Here is a 16,372-nt window from a genome sequence, read left to right as displayed (position 1 = left end):
GGTGGGTGGGAAGGATGGATCGGATCCGGTATCGTGTCGTCATATTGACATATTGGTTCCGTCCGATTAGGTGAATATTTCTTTTAATATACTTCTCCTTCTTATTTCTTGGTGATATAAAATTACAATGCCTTTTAAGATATCATCATAAATATGGGTTATATTAAGAAAAAAAATAGTTTAGTTATTATTATTTTCTATTTTTAACCTCTTGTTGAGAATAGAAAATAGGGTATTTAATTACAATTCCGTAATCCTAACCCAAGAGTATTTTAATGTGTTGTTTATCAATCTTTCCAAATTCCGTAAGTTTGGATTAAGATAAACACTGATGAGTAATTGGGTGGTCTAATAGATCACCTTTTATTAGGAGGTCTAAATGTCAACATTTTTAGTCACAATTAAAGTTAAAGCTTGTGCGGTCAGAAAAATGTCGGTCTATATTAAATCTTACTAGTCCCTCCTAGTTATGGAGACAGACTCTCAGTTGCTCACGAACGTGTTGAATTGCATTCAAGAGTTGGGATGAGTTATCAAATACATAAATAATGATGTCTTTTTACTTCTAAAATATTTTTTAATGTAAATTTTTTTACATGTTTCGTTAGACTAATTGTGCTGTTGATTGGCTGACAAACACGAGACACCTCTGAGGTATTGGGTGTTAGTTGGAAAGGTTCTTCCCTGCTCATCTCTTGCAACTTTTGGCGGTTGAGACTAGCGGCTTTCCGTGTCTTTCATTGCTAAATTTTAATATATATTTTATTTTTTTTAAGAAAAGAAGGTAAATAATAGGAGAAAATATATAGGTGGAAAATTTGAGGGAAAGCTTCTAGATTTTGGAATAAGATGTGTGAATGGTAAAAGAAGTGAGAGAATTTTTGATGCGACAATGTGAAAACTTGTTTGACATTAATCGTGTTGTCATGGTTTGAAGTTTCATCTTAAACGAGTTGTTTCACTTAGACCTCGCATTTCGGTCAATATTATTCAACTTGCATTCTAACTCATTATTAACCTCATTGTTTAAATGTTATTAAAATTGATAGGTGTATTAAAAATTAAGGTAAAGAAGACTAATTACCAAAAGAAATTGGAAACGGTGGTTAGAAAAAAGGATAAAAATAATTAAATTGATCTTATTCTCTTTATAAATTTTACAATTATTATGTTGTCTACTTATAAATATTTTTGTGATTCTTGCTGAAAAATAATTTGACTGAATTTACCATAATTTACATAATACATATACCATCACAGATAGAAAATCTCATATTAATTTTTTTTAACTATATACATATTTATAAAATATTAGTAAATATATTGTAATCTTATAGTATTACAGTGTTCAATATAGATTTAATCTTCAAAATACAGCACAATATATTATTATATAAATGGCTAGGGTTCGGATAAAAAGAGCCGAGGGGCAAAATTAGATGACTCACTGGTTATCTCATTATTTTAATCCCATATAAAATATAAGAAAAAATAATCTTAATAAATAAGATTTATCACATTTATTTATCTCGGTAAAATAATACTGTAATATATTTTTTTTAAATAAAAAGAGGGGATAAATTTAACATAGATCCTTCATCTATCACCATTTTTTCATACACACTTTTCAAAATTTATTTATTATTATTTTTTTGTTATGTTTAGAGGTCCATATAGGTTTTTTTTAAATTAAAAAATAGTTGTATAAAGATATTAAAAAAAATTTAAAAATAAAATAGTGATAGGTGAGATGATTTAAGGGAAGATGTATATAACAAACTAGTTCAAAATTTAAAATTTTCTTGATAACTCCGAGGAGAGTTGTTCCCTCGTCTCTGCACCCAAAATTTGGATTATTTGGAATGCCTTCATATGATGTCCCCAGTCAAATAGAACTAAAAGCTTTTTAAACTTTTGACTATCATTTACTAGCTGATAAATATGCAATAATTATCATAGGAAATGTTGCATTGTCATATGGAAAAAAAAAATTCACAACTGAGTATATAACTTAATTAATTAATTACTACTATCTCTTGCAGTAATATTTATTATTATTATATGTATTTATTTTTTTATTCCTGTTATTTATGCTATATGATAAGATAATTTGATTTTTAAATAGATTTGGGTTTAATATAATCAGATTCGACTTGTCAACAAATTAGCTGGTCTTACTCGATTAATAATTGGGTCATTTTTGTGTTTATTATCTTAATTCATTTATGACAAGATAATATAATAATAATTTGAAAAAAAAATATTTATAATCTGTATAAATTTAAATAAGTTGTGTTATCCGATAATTTATTTATAATAATCTATGTAGCATGTTTGATAAACTGATCATATTTATATCTGCATTATGATAATCCGACCCAATCTAACAAATTCGAACCAATTGACCCCTCCCTCCCAATCTCATTCGATGATTTTTTTATTATAACATGCGCATAAGTAAACACCAACAAATAAAAACATTTCATTAAGTGTTAAACAATGGAATATTTTAAAATCTAAAGTATTTATTTGATATCTTAAAAATATATTTAATTCTTCAAAAGAAATCCAATATCACATTTTTTTTTTCGTTTTTAAAAATAATTTTATCTAGATATTTTTGAACTATGGCCAGTTTTGGCCTGCATCACCTGAACTCTCTTTTAGTATACTATACTAGACCCCATAAATTATTAGGAACTTGTGACCCCAAAGAGGCAGAGACAAAAAATACTCATCGGAATACACATAAATAATACATTAATATTTATTTATTTTCTTAAAAAATAAGAATATAAAACTATAAATTTACTCGTGAGTCAGTCGAGTAACTTAACAATTTATGAATAAATTGAAAAATATAATGAGAAAGTGACGGATAATTTGAGGTTATAAGTGAAATTATTTCAATTCAAAACTATGAGATATTGTATATTGAGATCGGCGAAAAAGGAACATGGTCCCCACCACCAGAATTGGCCACCGCACCCGATTTTAAACCCCCCGATAAGATACCCGCTCCGTTTTAATTAGCTCCGAAGTCTCGTCAGTGGAGGTTAATAAAAAGTTATTTTTTTGCGACCAATTCCCCCACTTCTCTCTTTCCCCCTCCCTTCTTATTTCGCCGTCCGCACCCCATTTCTCCTCCTGATCGCTCCGTTCCATTCAACTCTCAAATTAAATCGCAAGGTCGGTGAGGAGATCTCTCCCCTCCTTCCTCTGCGATCTCCTTCGTCTCGATTGGATCTTAACTTCCTTTATCTTCGATCTTCATCCCTCGATTCATTCCCTGCGATCCGGATCTGGTCACGCTCCTCGCTCATCCGAAGCCCTAGCCGGTCTTATCCCCTCAGATAGGGCTGTAAGTAGTGGGCAGAGATCCGGATCTCGTCGCCATGGAGGCGATGGAGGAGTTGACGAAGCTATCCGAGGCGATGCTGCAGGCGGCCGCACTTCTGGCCGACGAGGACCCGGACGAGTCATCGTCAAAGAGGAATTCGACCTTCCTCAATGTTGTAGTCCTCGGCAATGTTGTGAGTTGGAGTTCTCTAGCTGAATCGTGGCCCTCTTTTTGGATCTTTTGTGGGGTTTTCTAGTTTCCTGTAGACTTTGTTCTCGATGAGTAAAGTTTACGTGCAATTGCATTATAAATCTGATGATATTTGTGTTCTCCAGGGTGCTGGCAAATCGGCAGTATTGAATAGCTTGATCGGTCATCCTGTCCTGGTATGCGATATTATGTACTAAGATCTTTAAACGATATCTTCATTATACGGAAGGTCAATCTGATTATTTGCCAACAAAAATTCTTTTGGTTACAGCCTACGGGAGAGAATGGTGCAACACGGGCACCCATCTGCATTGATTTGCAGAGGGATAGCTCGCTCAGCAGCAAATCTATCATCTTGCAGATAGACAACAAGTCACAGCAGGTTACTGCGAGTGAGATACTCTGCCCCCTCCTTAATGTTCAAGTAGTACATCTAGAATAAAATGTTACTGTAGTAAAATAAGGCTCATTTATAATGCATGAGTTTTGATGGTCTTTGTGGATCCTTCTTTCTGTTGTAGGTGCACTTAGGCATTCCCTGCAAGATAGATTAAGTAAGGGAACAGGGGTCAATAGCTCTGGAAGGAGCCGGTCAGACGAAATATATCTGAAGCTACGAACTAGTACAGGTTTGTCATCGGTTTAATCTCCTGCATTAGTCTATCTAGATATTTCATTTGGATTCTCTCATCAATGTGGAATGAAGGTCTACAATAGGCTCAGTTCTTCTTGTCTTGTTTGTTGGATTGATACAATGTGCCTGTGTACGAGGATAAATAAGTATTAGGCACCAGTAATCTTTTGAACAATCTAAAAGGCTGTTAAGAAGATCTCTTTGATCATTATCAAGAAACAAGTGCTAACATATTTCGTTTATACTGATATACAGTACTTGTTCTTAAATATAATGTAGTATGAGTTGAGTTCACCTCCTAATAATTTAAGGCCTTTAGTAAGTCTGTCAGATCTAGTTTAGAATTGATGCTATGATCTGTAGAATCAAGAAACAGTTCAGTTTGTTTTGACTGCTTAATCAGCTGACCCAAATATTATTTAAAATTAATAGCATGACAATACTAAAATGTGATAGTTAAGACAGTCTCTTGCTTTGGTTGTTTCTTACAAACTTAATTTGATCATCCTCTCAGCATAGCATAAATCGGTGCAAAAAAGATGTGTTTTGTTTTTTAATGCAAACATTGTTCAGGATGCTTACCTTCTTACTTAAAGTCTTTGCTCACCCTTTTTTCTTTTTATTTTTCCATTTTCAGCTCCTCCATTAAAATTGATTGACTTACCCGGAGTAGACCAGCGAGCCATGGATGAATCAATGGTTAGTATCTGCTAATATTTCTTTTTTGTTTTACAGGTAATTTGTTAAACATGGTTGGCACTAATCACTAATCACCTAGATAGTTGGTAGCGCCAAATGCTAAAATACAATGGAATTGGGAGTCTTTAATGAAGACATTTTAGTTGAAAGTTGAAACATTAATAGCATGATAATCATGACCATGTCTTTGGATATGGTTTCTACTGGGGTTATTCTTTATTACATATGTTTAAATGACAGAAACATAAGGATATGGCTTCTACTGGGGTTATTCTTTATTGCATATGTTTAAATGACAGAAACATACTCGGCTGTTTACTTGTTTTCCTTCTTGCTTCAGATTAGAGACTATGCGGCACATACTGATGCAATAGTGCTAATTGTTCTACCAGCTTCCCAAGCAGCAGAAGTTTCATCATCTCGAGCTCTTAGGCTGGCCAAGGAATTTGATTCAGATGGTTTGTTTTGATAATCTATGGCCAGCTTTCCTTTCTAATTGCTTAATTATGGATGCAATCAGTGCAAGGCTTGATTATATATTAGTTTATGTTGTTTTCAGTGTCATCTATCTTTTAGCTGTTTGTGTTGTTTTGGGCAATGTTGAGTTATGCTAGTGAGTATTCTCTTCTTTCAATTTTTCACAGGAACCAGAACAATTGGTGTTATTAGCAAGATTGATCAAGCAGCTGGAGACCAGAAAAGTCTTGCTGCCGTTAAGGCCCTTCTTCTGAATCAGGGACCACGAAATGCGGCAGAATTTGATTGGGTCGCGCTAATCGGGCAATCTGTTGCTATTGCTTCAGCACAATCTGGATCAGTCGGCTCTGAAAATTCACTGGAAACTGCTTGGCGAGCTGAGAGTGAAAGCCTTAGGTCCATACTAACTGGAGCTCCCCAAAGTAAGCTTGGAAGAGTTGCTTTAGTAGATACACTTGCCAAACAGATTCGTAAGCGAATGAAAGTCAGGCTCCCAAACCTTCTGACTGGGTATAGTTTATTTCCATTGTCCTCTGTGATCACTTAACAATTTGTTTACATGCTTTAGTTCCAAATCACGCTACACGTTTTTGACTTTTTTCCATTTATTATTTTTTTTCCTCATATCTTTGCCTCGTTATGACATGAAGCTGCTCCTTCTATCCTCCTTTTCAAGCCTTGGGAAGCTTTGGATTGCTTTCCTGTGGTACACTTGTTCTATAATAATGTGTCAATGAAGATAGGTGCTTCTTCCTGCCAGCTACTAATTTTTGGTTCCGTTATTCCTATTATTAAGACAATGCAGTTACCAGGACACACCAAGTAATAAGGAATTGATATTGGATCTAGAGGGTAGGTGAACTAGAGTGTGTTTGATCATATAGCTTGAATACTTGATCCTTCTTTTCCATACCATAACAATGCTTATAGTCTTGTAGCACGTAGGCAAGCAGCTTTGTCACTACCTAAAATACTTAAACCGACAAAAACTTGAAGCTTAGGCATGTAAGATTAGATGTCAATGCGACCACATTGAAACATTTCAGTGTTGAAGGTCATTAAGACCCTTTTTCACATCAACTGCTGGCTATTGCTAATTAGAACTCTATCCTTTTCCAGAATTCATGCACTCTCTTACAATGTCTGAGTAACTAACTAGTATAAGATACATAATTCCTGAAAATTTCAGGGTATGCCTATGTTTAAATCTTTATAGGTACTTTTTCTTGTGGTGAACTTGTTATATGATCCAATGGTTTTGAGCTAATTTTTCTTTTTCCTAACTATGCAATTGCAGGCTTCAGGGTAAATCTCAGATAGTGCAAGATGAATTGGTAAGGCTTGGAGAACAGATGGTAGATAGTGTTGAAGGAACCAGGGCTATTGCTTTGGAGCTTTGCCGGGAATTCGAGGATAGGTTTCTCCAGCATATTGCTACTGGTGAGGTTAGTAGTCTAATCCTTGAACCCATTTTGTGCCTTTTCTACTAACCTATTTCTTCCTATATTGATTCAGAAGGCTAAAAATAAATGATATAATGCTTCGTAAGCAGCTAAACTGGATAGGTTTCTTGCTCTTTTGTAGAAAGCATATTAATTCAACACATGCTACCTTAATAGTTAGTAAAGTTTTTTCTACAAAGAGAAGTTGAATTTTGGTTCATGAAGAACTATACATTCATTTGGCCTACCATAAATGCAGATTAATTGGTACATGCTAGCTTAATATTTAGCATAATTTTTTCTGCAAAGAGGATAATGGGATTTTGTTTCATGAATTGTATAATGGAATTTTGTTTCATGAATTGTACAATCATTTGACGTACTTTGTAAAGCATTGCACTGTATAAATGGGCATGCTGGTCTCCTAGCAATAAAGATGCATGCCAGTTTGAGGATTGCCATGAAACACATGAGTACTATACAAATAACACTGCTTGTGTTGTGAATTTATATGTTTTGCTGTTAGCATGAAAATGTTTCAGAATGTTGCAAAACCACTAACCATACAATTATATCATTCGTGCTTAAATACTATGTATGCAGCAGCATAACATGTGAAGGTGTAAACTATATTATGTGAGTTTAATATCTACAGTTTAAGATATGATATCTTCAGTTTAAGATATGTTATTATTTTCTTAATATTCTTTGCACACTGTCATATCATTATGCAATTACAACTGGGCCATTCATTTCCAGGGTGCTGGTTGGAAAGTTGTTGCGAGTTTCGAGGGGAACTTTCCTAATAGGATCAAGCAACTTCCTTTGGATAGGCATTTTGATATTAATAATGTTAAGAGGGTAACATTTTCTTTAACCAAAGCTCTGTTTTTTTTCATCAAATAGTATGACCCTCGAATTTTAATGGTTTTTCTTACATCCTAGATTGTGCTGGAAGCTGATGGTTATCAACCATATCTGATATCTCCAGAAAAAGGTTTAAGGTCTTTAATAAAAGGTGTTTTGGAATTAGCCAAGGAGCCATCACGCCTCTGTGTGGATGAGGTAATTTATAACTTTTGAGGTAGTTTGGTTTTGAGTAATGAGTACATTCTTTCATCTGTTTTCTAGAGTTTACAGGTTTAAACTGGCAACTGTTTTCTTATGACTTTTACTTTACATTCGTGGAGCTTTAGTTTTGTTGTTTCAGTAGCAATATTGCCTTTTACTATAAGACGCTCTTCATATCCTATACAGTTGCAGGTTTGTTGCACTCTGCAATCTTGTTAGTCGTTAATAGAGTACATATCCTCTTATTCAATGATGATATTCTTGACCATTTTTAACAGAACTTTTTCTGCCGATTACAAGGTGTCAAGTGTGTTCCTTTTGCTCCACTCACTAATCAGATGCTCTCTTTGTCTAGAACTTCAGAATTCAGTAACATACTAAGAGAGCATCACTTGGTGTGATGGTAACTCTTGTCCTTTGCATCCAAGAGGTCATAGGTCAGGATTGCGTACATCTCCCCACACAGACCCTGTGTGGGCGGGAGCCACATGCACTTGGACACTATTTTTTTTAGATTCAAGTAACATACTCTTTGACTTTTTGTGGGATATTTCAATTGTTTCTCCACTGTAATTATCTGATATTTCCTTACTTTGTATCTATATAAATTGCTGCTTTCTTGGAGATTACTTAGTTGTAGTCTTTTTTCCTGCACATTTTCTTCTATGGTTTATTGCTATCTTGAGGATTACTTTAGTTATTTGTCCTTTTTTATGTACTTATGTCTTATAGGAATTACTGCTATCAGGTACACCGTGTATTAATAGATATAGTATCTGCTTCTGCAAATGCTACACCAGGCCTCGGAAGATACCCTTCATTCAAGCGTGAGGTATTCCTTCTGTCTGGTGCACTAATAAAGAATGTCTTATACTTTTATATTGATCTTCACTGTTGATTCTGATTACAAAACATTTTTAATTTCCTTCCCAAGGTTATTGCAATTGCATCTTCTGCTTTGGATGGGTTTAAAAATGAGGCCAAAAAGATGGTTGTTGCGCTTGTTGATATGGAGCGTGCCTTTGTTCCTCCTCAGCACTTCATCCGCTTGGTGCAGAGAAGGTTGGTTGGATTTTGCCTGAAAAAGTACATTAGCACTTATTTCCTGTTTCTTATTGAAAAGCGTGATTGGCATGACACTTGGTTGCAATATTTTCATATTCATCTTCCAGAGGCTTTTAATCGTTAGGTGGATGTATCTTTGTTTCTTCTCAAAATCCACAATAAGTATCAATTAGTGTTTCAAACCAACAGTCTCTTCATCATCCAACAAATTCCATGTTTGGTCTTTTCATTTAATTGCAGGTAGAAGGTTTGCTGGTTTTCTCTTGTTTTATATGTGCTTCTTATAGCTTCCTTTACTCCTTAGAGGAAAATGATGAGCAAAATTATGGTGGCTAAATTATATGTGCTGCTAGTTTTAGATTTTCTATGTTATATGGCAAGAAAGTGGAGCCCTAATTTGCAATACTCCCAAAAGAAGTGAAGCAAGTTTATGATGATAGAAGAAGAAGAATAAACGATATCAGACTGATAAATCATTATCCTAACCATTATTCTCCTTTTGCTTTATTATTAGATATTGAATGATCTATTTAGATCATAGTATTTAGGTAATCAAATTTCACTTGCAGCATCATCCATATTCTTATGTTAGCGAAGACACTAGCATCTTTAAATTTTCTGCTATTGGTATACCACTTGCAGGATGGATAGGCAGCGTCGAGAGGAAGAACTGAAGAATAAACCTAAGAAGGGGCAGGAGGCAGAGCAAATCATTTTGAACAGAGTATATTTTCTCTTTTCACGCATATCACTATACGATTTATATGCATATAGCTGTCTCTAAGAAGAATGTATTAATATATTGACTTATGTAATGATCTAAGTTGTAAGAAAACATTAGGAGAACATACAATTCAATAACACTTCAGATAAGCAAGTTCCCAGAGAGTTGATCACACTAAAATCTGCCATTAAAATATAAGAGAGGATATGTTATCTCAAGTTAAATATCAGATTAACACACTTTTTGGATGTAGAGGAATTGCTTTTACAATGCTAATTTGCAAGGATCAAATCACATTGCCTTGTTAGTGTTACAGTTACCTATGTAAATTTGTGTTATTTTGGTTGGTTCATAATAATTTACCACCTTTAGGCAACAAGCCCTCAAACAGTATCAGAGCAGGCTAGCTTAAAATCGATGAAGGAGAAGCCCAGTAAGCAAGATAAAGATGCAAAAGAGGGGTCAAATTTACAGGTTGCTGGGCCTGACGGCGAAATAACTGCAGGTATTGGACCTCATGGCATAAAGGTTGCCTTAGTGAATTCAATTCAATTTCTTATGTAAGTCTATTACTTTAGAACTTCATCTGCGCATAATTATCTGTTCATTTTGTGCTATGGTACATACATTGGCTTGTAAGTGTAAAATAGGCTGGAAACATAAGGTAACATTGCTGACTGTGATTCGAGGGACATCTCAATCATCTTGAGGTTACAGTGATTTGCAGTTTACAGCTTCTAAAATTGATTGGAAAGTTTATTTTAGCTTGGGTGTAGAATACTTCTAGAAGAAATTACCTGATTACCTGAATTGCAAGCATCATCTCTAGTATAATCAGAACAGACGGAGGATGAGGAGCATTATCTCTCTCCTAATCCTTTCGAATTGTGAGCATTATCTGTGCATTATGCAGAATTAAGGACCTCAGATGTCATCTTATATGATGCAATGTTTTTGCTTTCCTAATCTTCAGATAAATAATTATACTGACTTGGATTTCCTAGGCTTCCATCGGACTAAAGTTTTATTCTCCTGAAATGAGAAAAGGAGAAGTTTTTTTTTTGGATTCTTTCACCATAATGACTAGAAGATTCGTTCATCTACCAGCATCTTAATTACAGTAGTTTGCCTGTGAAATATAATTTGATGCGTTAATAAATTTACCTATGGCTTATTTTCATCTTTTCACAGGTTTTCTTTTGAAAAAAAGTGGAAAAACTAATGGCTGGAGCAAGAGATGGTTCGTTCTAAATGAGAAAAGCGGAAAGGTTAGTAATATAATCTCTTTGTGTGCACAGATCTGTTCTATTTCTTATTTTAACATAAGAGCTTTTTTTAATTCCTACATTATTCCTAGATTTTGCTTGTTTTCTTATTTTGTTGGGATGATGGATTCACCATACACTTGACTTTTGATCCAGCTTGGATACACCAAGAAACAAGAAGAGAGACATTTTCGAGGTGTTATAACTTTGGAGGTACGAAATAGTTTGGTTTTGTATGTTATTAGTTGGTTATGGGTTTTAAACTTCATTTTTCATTCCCCTCTAATGTTTTAAAGTTGATTTAAGCTGTCTATATATCATTCTCTGGATACTTTTATGTTTCAATAACCTTTCAGCTGAATGGCATATTTAAACATCATTGGAGTAATTGTTCATTTTCTTAAGATCTAAATTTGATGATCTAGTATGACTTCATCTGTAATAGAAATGACTATGTATTTGAGGCTCTCTGATTTTTGTAGGAATTGGGAGATACTAAAATCTGATTATTTTCCTACCTTGTGTGTGTTATTTTGAGAGAACAAGAAAGCAATGAGGTGAATGTCTAGATTTAGTCGAGTGCTTATACCATGTTATTTTATATCCCACTTAATACCAGAAAGTGTGGGTTTGAGGGAAAATTTGAAAGGCCATAAATATCTAGATGTGCTACTTAAAGGGAAGAAATTGGATAACTGGATCTGATGCTTGAATATATGTAAAGGTCCTCTACGGTGCTACGGATGGGATATATAAGGTAACACAATAATTTGTTCCTAGAGGATTGATGCCAAGTTGATGGTCAGAATTTTTGTCTATTCTTCCTGCTGCATCTTGAGCTGTGACCTTTTGATCTGCTATCTGCCTCTTCTGCTGTTGATGATGATGGTCATTATAAGGGATTGATGTTTGTGGGAGTTAAGATTACAGTAGCTTGCTGAAAGCTAAAAATACATTATACATGCCATAGAGACATCAAAATTGTACAATATTTTCAAAGTTATCCTGTTTCTTGGACAGTATAGTATGCCAGAGTTTGAGCTTATGCGGTTGTCCAGAAATTAGGTACCAGTTTCTTTCTTTTGAAATATTTGCGGTTTTGCAGGAATGTAACATTGAAGAGATTGCAGATGAGGAAGATCCTCCCAAAAGTTTGAAGGAGTCAAAGAAGGCAAATGGACCAGATTCTGGAAAAGCCCCAAGTCTTGTGTTTAAGATAACTAACAAGGTTGCATATAAAACTGTTTTAAAAGGTAAATTATCCATTAAGACCTCCAACTTCAGAACAACTCTTAGTATCTTCCTTTTTCTTTACACCTTTTTAAGCATTTTTTTCTGATCTTGCAGCCCACAATGCTGTTGTACTGAAGGCTGAGAGTATGGCTGACAAAGTTGAGTGGGTGAATAAGATAAGAAGTGTTATTCAACCTAAGGGGACTCCTGCCAAGGGTACAAATGCTTCTGAAGGTGGTTCATCCATAAGGCAAAGCCTTTCAGATGGTTCCCTAGTAAGTCCAAATGTGATGGGCGATTGCTTTATTAGTAATTACATTATTCTAATTATAGGTACAGTCTAAACAGTGCTCATTTGCTTGTGGAAATTGGGAATTTAGAAGCTTTGCATGCATCTGTTTCATTCGATTTAAATTTTTGATTGATGACAGTTACCTGATAACAATTTTGTGGACTGTATTCTAATATTTATTCCTGTCTGTCTGTATATGAAGAGCTTTGTCAGTGATAGAAATGAGCTGCTTCCTTTAGTCAGTGCCTTTTTTTTTCTCCTTTCTAACATGCATGTTATTCATGTAAACATGGTCGATTACCTTCCCTTTCTGCTATTCTTCCCTGTAAGTAATGGGGAATGCTGTACACCATTTCTATGCAGTCAGCCTCTTGTATGCTACCTTCAATGGAAAAATCAATGACAAAGCTTTTAGTACCAACTATTTAGGGATGAGTATATGGATCCTTGTCCTTCATTGAGCTTTTCCCTTAGGAAGATTCACTTTAATATTAAGACAAATCACGTCTTTTGTTGTTGACTTGCTTTTTCCAGCATCATATTTTGATCTCCACAGTCTTCATTGGACATTTCAAAATTGTCTGAAATGATGTTAAAGTTCTGACAAATTTAATGTGCTTCTTTTAGGACACAATGGCTCGAAGACCTGCTGACCCCGAAGAAGAGCTTAGATGGATGTCACAAGAAGTTCGTGGCTATGTGGAGGCTGTTTTGAACAGTCTTGCTGCAAATGTTCCAAAGGTTCCTAACCAAAGTTTCTGTAGATCAATTTCTTTGAGATCCTAACTTTTATTTTCTTGTGCAGGCTGTTGTGCTATGCCAAGTGGAAAAAGCAAAAGAAGACATGCTAAATCAACTTTACAGCTCTATAAGGTTAATTAAGCCACTTATAATGCATTGGACTGCTGTTGGTTAATATTATATATTCTGTCATCCCATCAATTTGATTTTACTCTCTTCCTCTCTTTCCTTGAAAGCATTGCTGGTATGTCTATCTTTTTCTTCATGAAAGGAGATTTTCCTTGATTGAAGTACCCTTGAAATCTTGATTTCCATGTCTATATTCCAGTCTGCAGATTTACTATTCACCTTTTACTACATAAGCTTTAGGCAACGTAGGAGCACTTTCCTCTGAAAAGAGAAGCAAGCAGACCCGAAAATGAGAAAGTTACAATGCAGAAAATACAAAAAAGAGTATCCGGGAATGCTAATTATACTCTATATGTTTTAACCTTTTTCCTAGCTGTTCTAATATCTGTCTCATTACTTCATGTAGTCCATTCATTGCGAAATGCCAAACAAAATTGGCAATTGCTAATTAATGGGCCTTTTGCTCTAATTAAATTCTTTAAAATGGAAAGATGGGAAGTTGCCTAACAGTCCTATGTCATCGAAGAACCAATTATTAGAGCCTCATCTTTATTAACCAAACATGGAACTGATTTTTGGCCCTCATCTTGGCTAGCAAAGAAGTTGTTGCATTGTGGATAGAAGTTCAATTTTCCTTAGTTATGATGTCTGGTGTCTTCTATGACTTTCAGATTCATGAGAAAATTCTGAAGTAGTATGGAAGTTACATCTTAAAGACGTCCTAATCTTATTCCTGCTTTTGTATGATCATGACTAGAAGATCAATTTTCCTTAGTTATGATGTCTGGTGCCTTTTATGACTTTCAGATTCGTAAGAAAATTCTGAAGTAGTATGGAAGTTACATCTTAAAGACGTCCTAATCTTATTCCTGCTTTTGTATGCTCATGACTAGTGCACAAAACTCGGCAAAGATAGAAGAACTGCTCCAAGAAGACCAGAATGTCAAACGCAGGCGTCAAAGATTCCAGAAGCAGTCATCTCTCCTCTCGAAACTTACACGTCAACTTAGTGTCCATGACAATCGTGCAGCTGCTGCTAGTTGGTCAGATAATGGCACTGGAGCTGGTAAGCTGAGTTTTTTTTTTTTTTTCACAAGAGAGATGCACATCTCCACAATGGAACATTAGTGTCTATAAAGTTTTGTTCTTCATGCCTGGTCATGCACATAAATTTCCATCTTTAATAGTACATTTATATTAATGACCCTATACTTGGAAGAAACAATGATATTAACAGTAACATAACTTTGAAGTGGGTTAATCTGGTACATATGGTTTGATTAATATTATTTCATGCCCAAGCAGATGAATCTTGGAGCTTTTAATCTAGTCATCATGATATAGATCCTTGACTGTATTCAGTTTACATTTCTGACTTGTTCCACATGTTGCATTTTGCCCTCCCTGACTTAAGAATCCACACAATTTCTTTTGGCGGCACAATGGATTGTACACGGCAATTTTGTAAATTTTTCTCTAGAATATTTATAATCTTGACGTCATAGAAGCAAATATGTTATGCAATCCATATGTTTTCTAGTTACAGTTGGCATTATACCTGTGCAGCTGAAACTATTGGCTTCTTTTATTCATATCATGATAGTAGTTCCCTGGACTCCAGCTGCTGTCTTGGTTTTTCTTTAGTGAACTTAGCTTTGTGCGGACTTTGATATTGTCCGAGGACAAGTACTGCTGCTGTCGCTCATCACATTATTTATTCCTCTCACCTTATAGCTTCTAAGCACTGTTCCTACACAATCTGAGAAGATCACTTTTTTTTGTATAAATATGAATTTCTAATAAATAAGATGATAGAATTACTTCCTTATAAATTAGAAGGGTTACTGCACAAGAGTTGCAACATAGTTTTTTCCTGGTATGCAAAGTATGCACCCAAAATATCCATTCCCAAACTATTCTTGCATATCAGGTTTAAGTTGCCAGTCTCTCAACATATGCTTTAATTCTCTCAAAATTGGCTAGCCATTTGGCGGCCTGATCCTTTACAGATTGTAAGGGGAATTTGGTTGAACTCTGTTTTAAGTGGTGCTATTGTTCTATCTGCTACAACATAAAAGTACTAAACTTCTCAAATGTTATTTGTTGATGATGACCCCTTTTTTCCTTTTTCTTGCAGAAAGTAGCCCAAGAACCCCTGGTCATTCGAGTGATGACTGGAGGTCTGCATTTGATGCTTCAGCAAATGGGCCTGTTGACAATTCCAGTTCTAGAGAATCGAGGTCCAAGAGTGCCGATAGTCGTGGTCGTCGTTACGCTGAACCAAGTCAAAATGGCGATTCAAACTCCGGCGCAAACTCTGGTAGCCGCCGCACCCCCAATCGGTTGCCACCTGCACCACCACAGAGCAGTTCATCAGGATACAAATACTAGGCATGCTGATTTGCATCCCACATATCCTATAACCTTATTAGATGCACATTTCGTTTCTGCTATTGCTACTTTGATGAGCTGATTCTAGATTGCGGAATCACCCAGAAGGAGAAATCAGATGAACAGTGCTCAGCTATAGGATCTGAATGTTAATAGAAATTTATAGACATCCATTTTTTCCAGCTCCTTGGGTTTCCAGTTTAGGATTGATCTGCTTGATGCTCTTGTCAGGCTGTTGGTTTTGTCACCACCTTGTTTTTGCTCTGCCTTGAAATTATTCTTGTAATATCTCCTTTCGAACCCTCTTTATGTATTATCATTTGTTTACGTTTCTAGACGTTCTCTTTTCATTCATTTTTGCATAACGGTCTTTTAAAGGGTGATTTGAAGTTTCCACTTTTCCTCGTGTAAAATAGCGGTCGAAGACCTTACATAAAATAGGGGTAGAAGTCCTTGTTCGCAAGCCCCTACAGTTAACACGATTGACTCTTTTGAGTTTTATCAGACTGTTACTGTTATCAAAAGGTAATGCACATCTCTGTTTAACGAGCATTTGCCAACCTATTTACTGCTTTGAAATTTTTTCCTGTTTTGAAATTTGTGATAGAAATATTTTTCAGCGGTGATTGTTGTTGTTCTGGAAAATAAGACTATTCCTA

At 35.1% G+C, this 16,372-nt stretch overlaps 1 protein-coding gene across 1 annotated transcript; it reads left to right on the top strand.

Annotated features, from left to right (window-relative positions):
• Positions 1 to 3,037: 3,037 nt before the first annotated feature.
• On the top strand, positions 3,038 to 16,048 carry LOC140799806 (dynamin-2A-like). Its single transcript, XM_073154276.1, has 22 exons — positions 3,038 to 3,533; positions 3,676 to 3,726; positions 3,822 to 3,942; positions 4,072 to 4,179; positions 4,822 to 4,883; positions 5,224 to 5,341; positions 5,528 to 5,870; positions 6,658 to 6,805; positions 7,562 to 7,663; positions 7,748 to 7,867; positions 8,622 to 8,705; positions 8,808 to 8,935; positions 9,581 to 9,662; positions 10,035 to 10,167; positions 10,854 to 10,930; positions 11,084 to 11,140; positions 12,033 to 12,180; positions 12,275 to 12,435; positions 13,080 to 13,193; positions 13,258 to 13,325; positions 14,216 to 14,388; positions 15,460 to 16,048. Exons 1-22 carry the CDS (start codon positions 3,396 to 3,398, stop codon positions 15,711 to 15,713), a joined length of 2,790 nt encoding a protein of 929 aa, XP_073010377.1. The 5' UTR covers positions 3,038 to 3,395; the 3' UTR covers positions 15,714 to 16,048.
• Positions 16,049 to 16,372: the final 324 nt, after the last annotated feature.

Source organism: Typha latifolia, chromosome 13 (genome assembly GCF_019914945.1).
Source record: "Typha latifolia isolate L0001 chromosome 13, TyphaL0001v2, whole genome shotgun sequence".
NCBI classification, from domain to species: domain Eukaryota; kingdom Viridiplantae; phylum Streptophyta; class Magnoliopsida; order Poales; family Typhaceae; genus Typha; species Typha latifolia.
This window is presented reverse-complemented; position numbering and strand designations above follow the sequence as displayed.

Bases quoted from the DNA above. Each gene is read 5' to 3' on its own strand.
- LOC140799806 (XM_073154276.1), top strand. From the start codon at position 3,396: ATGGAGGCGATGGAGGAGTTGACGAAGCTATCCGAGGCGATGCTGCAG. The intron at 8,706-8,807 runs GTATTCCTTCTG...TTCCTTCCCAAG, and splicing joins ACCCTTCATTCAAGCGTGAG to GTTATTGCAATTGCATCTTC. The intron at 13,326-14,215 runs GTTAATTAAGCC...GCTCATGACTAG, and splicing joins CAACTTTACAGCTCTATAAG to TGCACAAAACTCGGCAAAGA.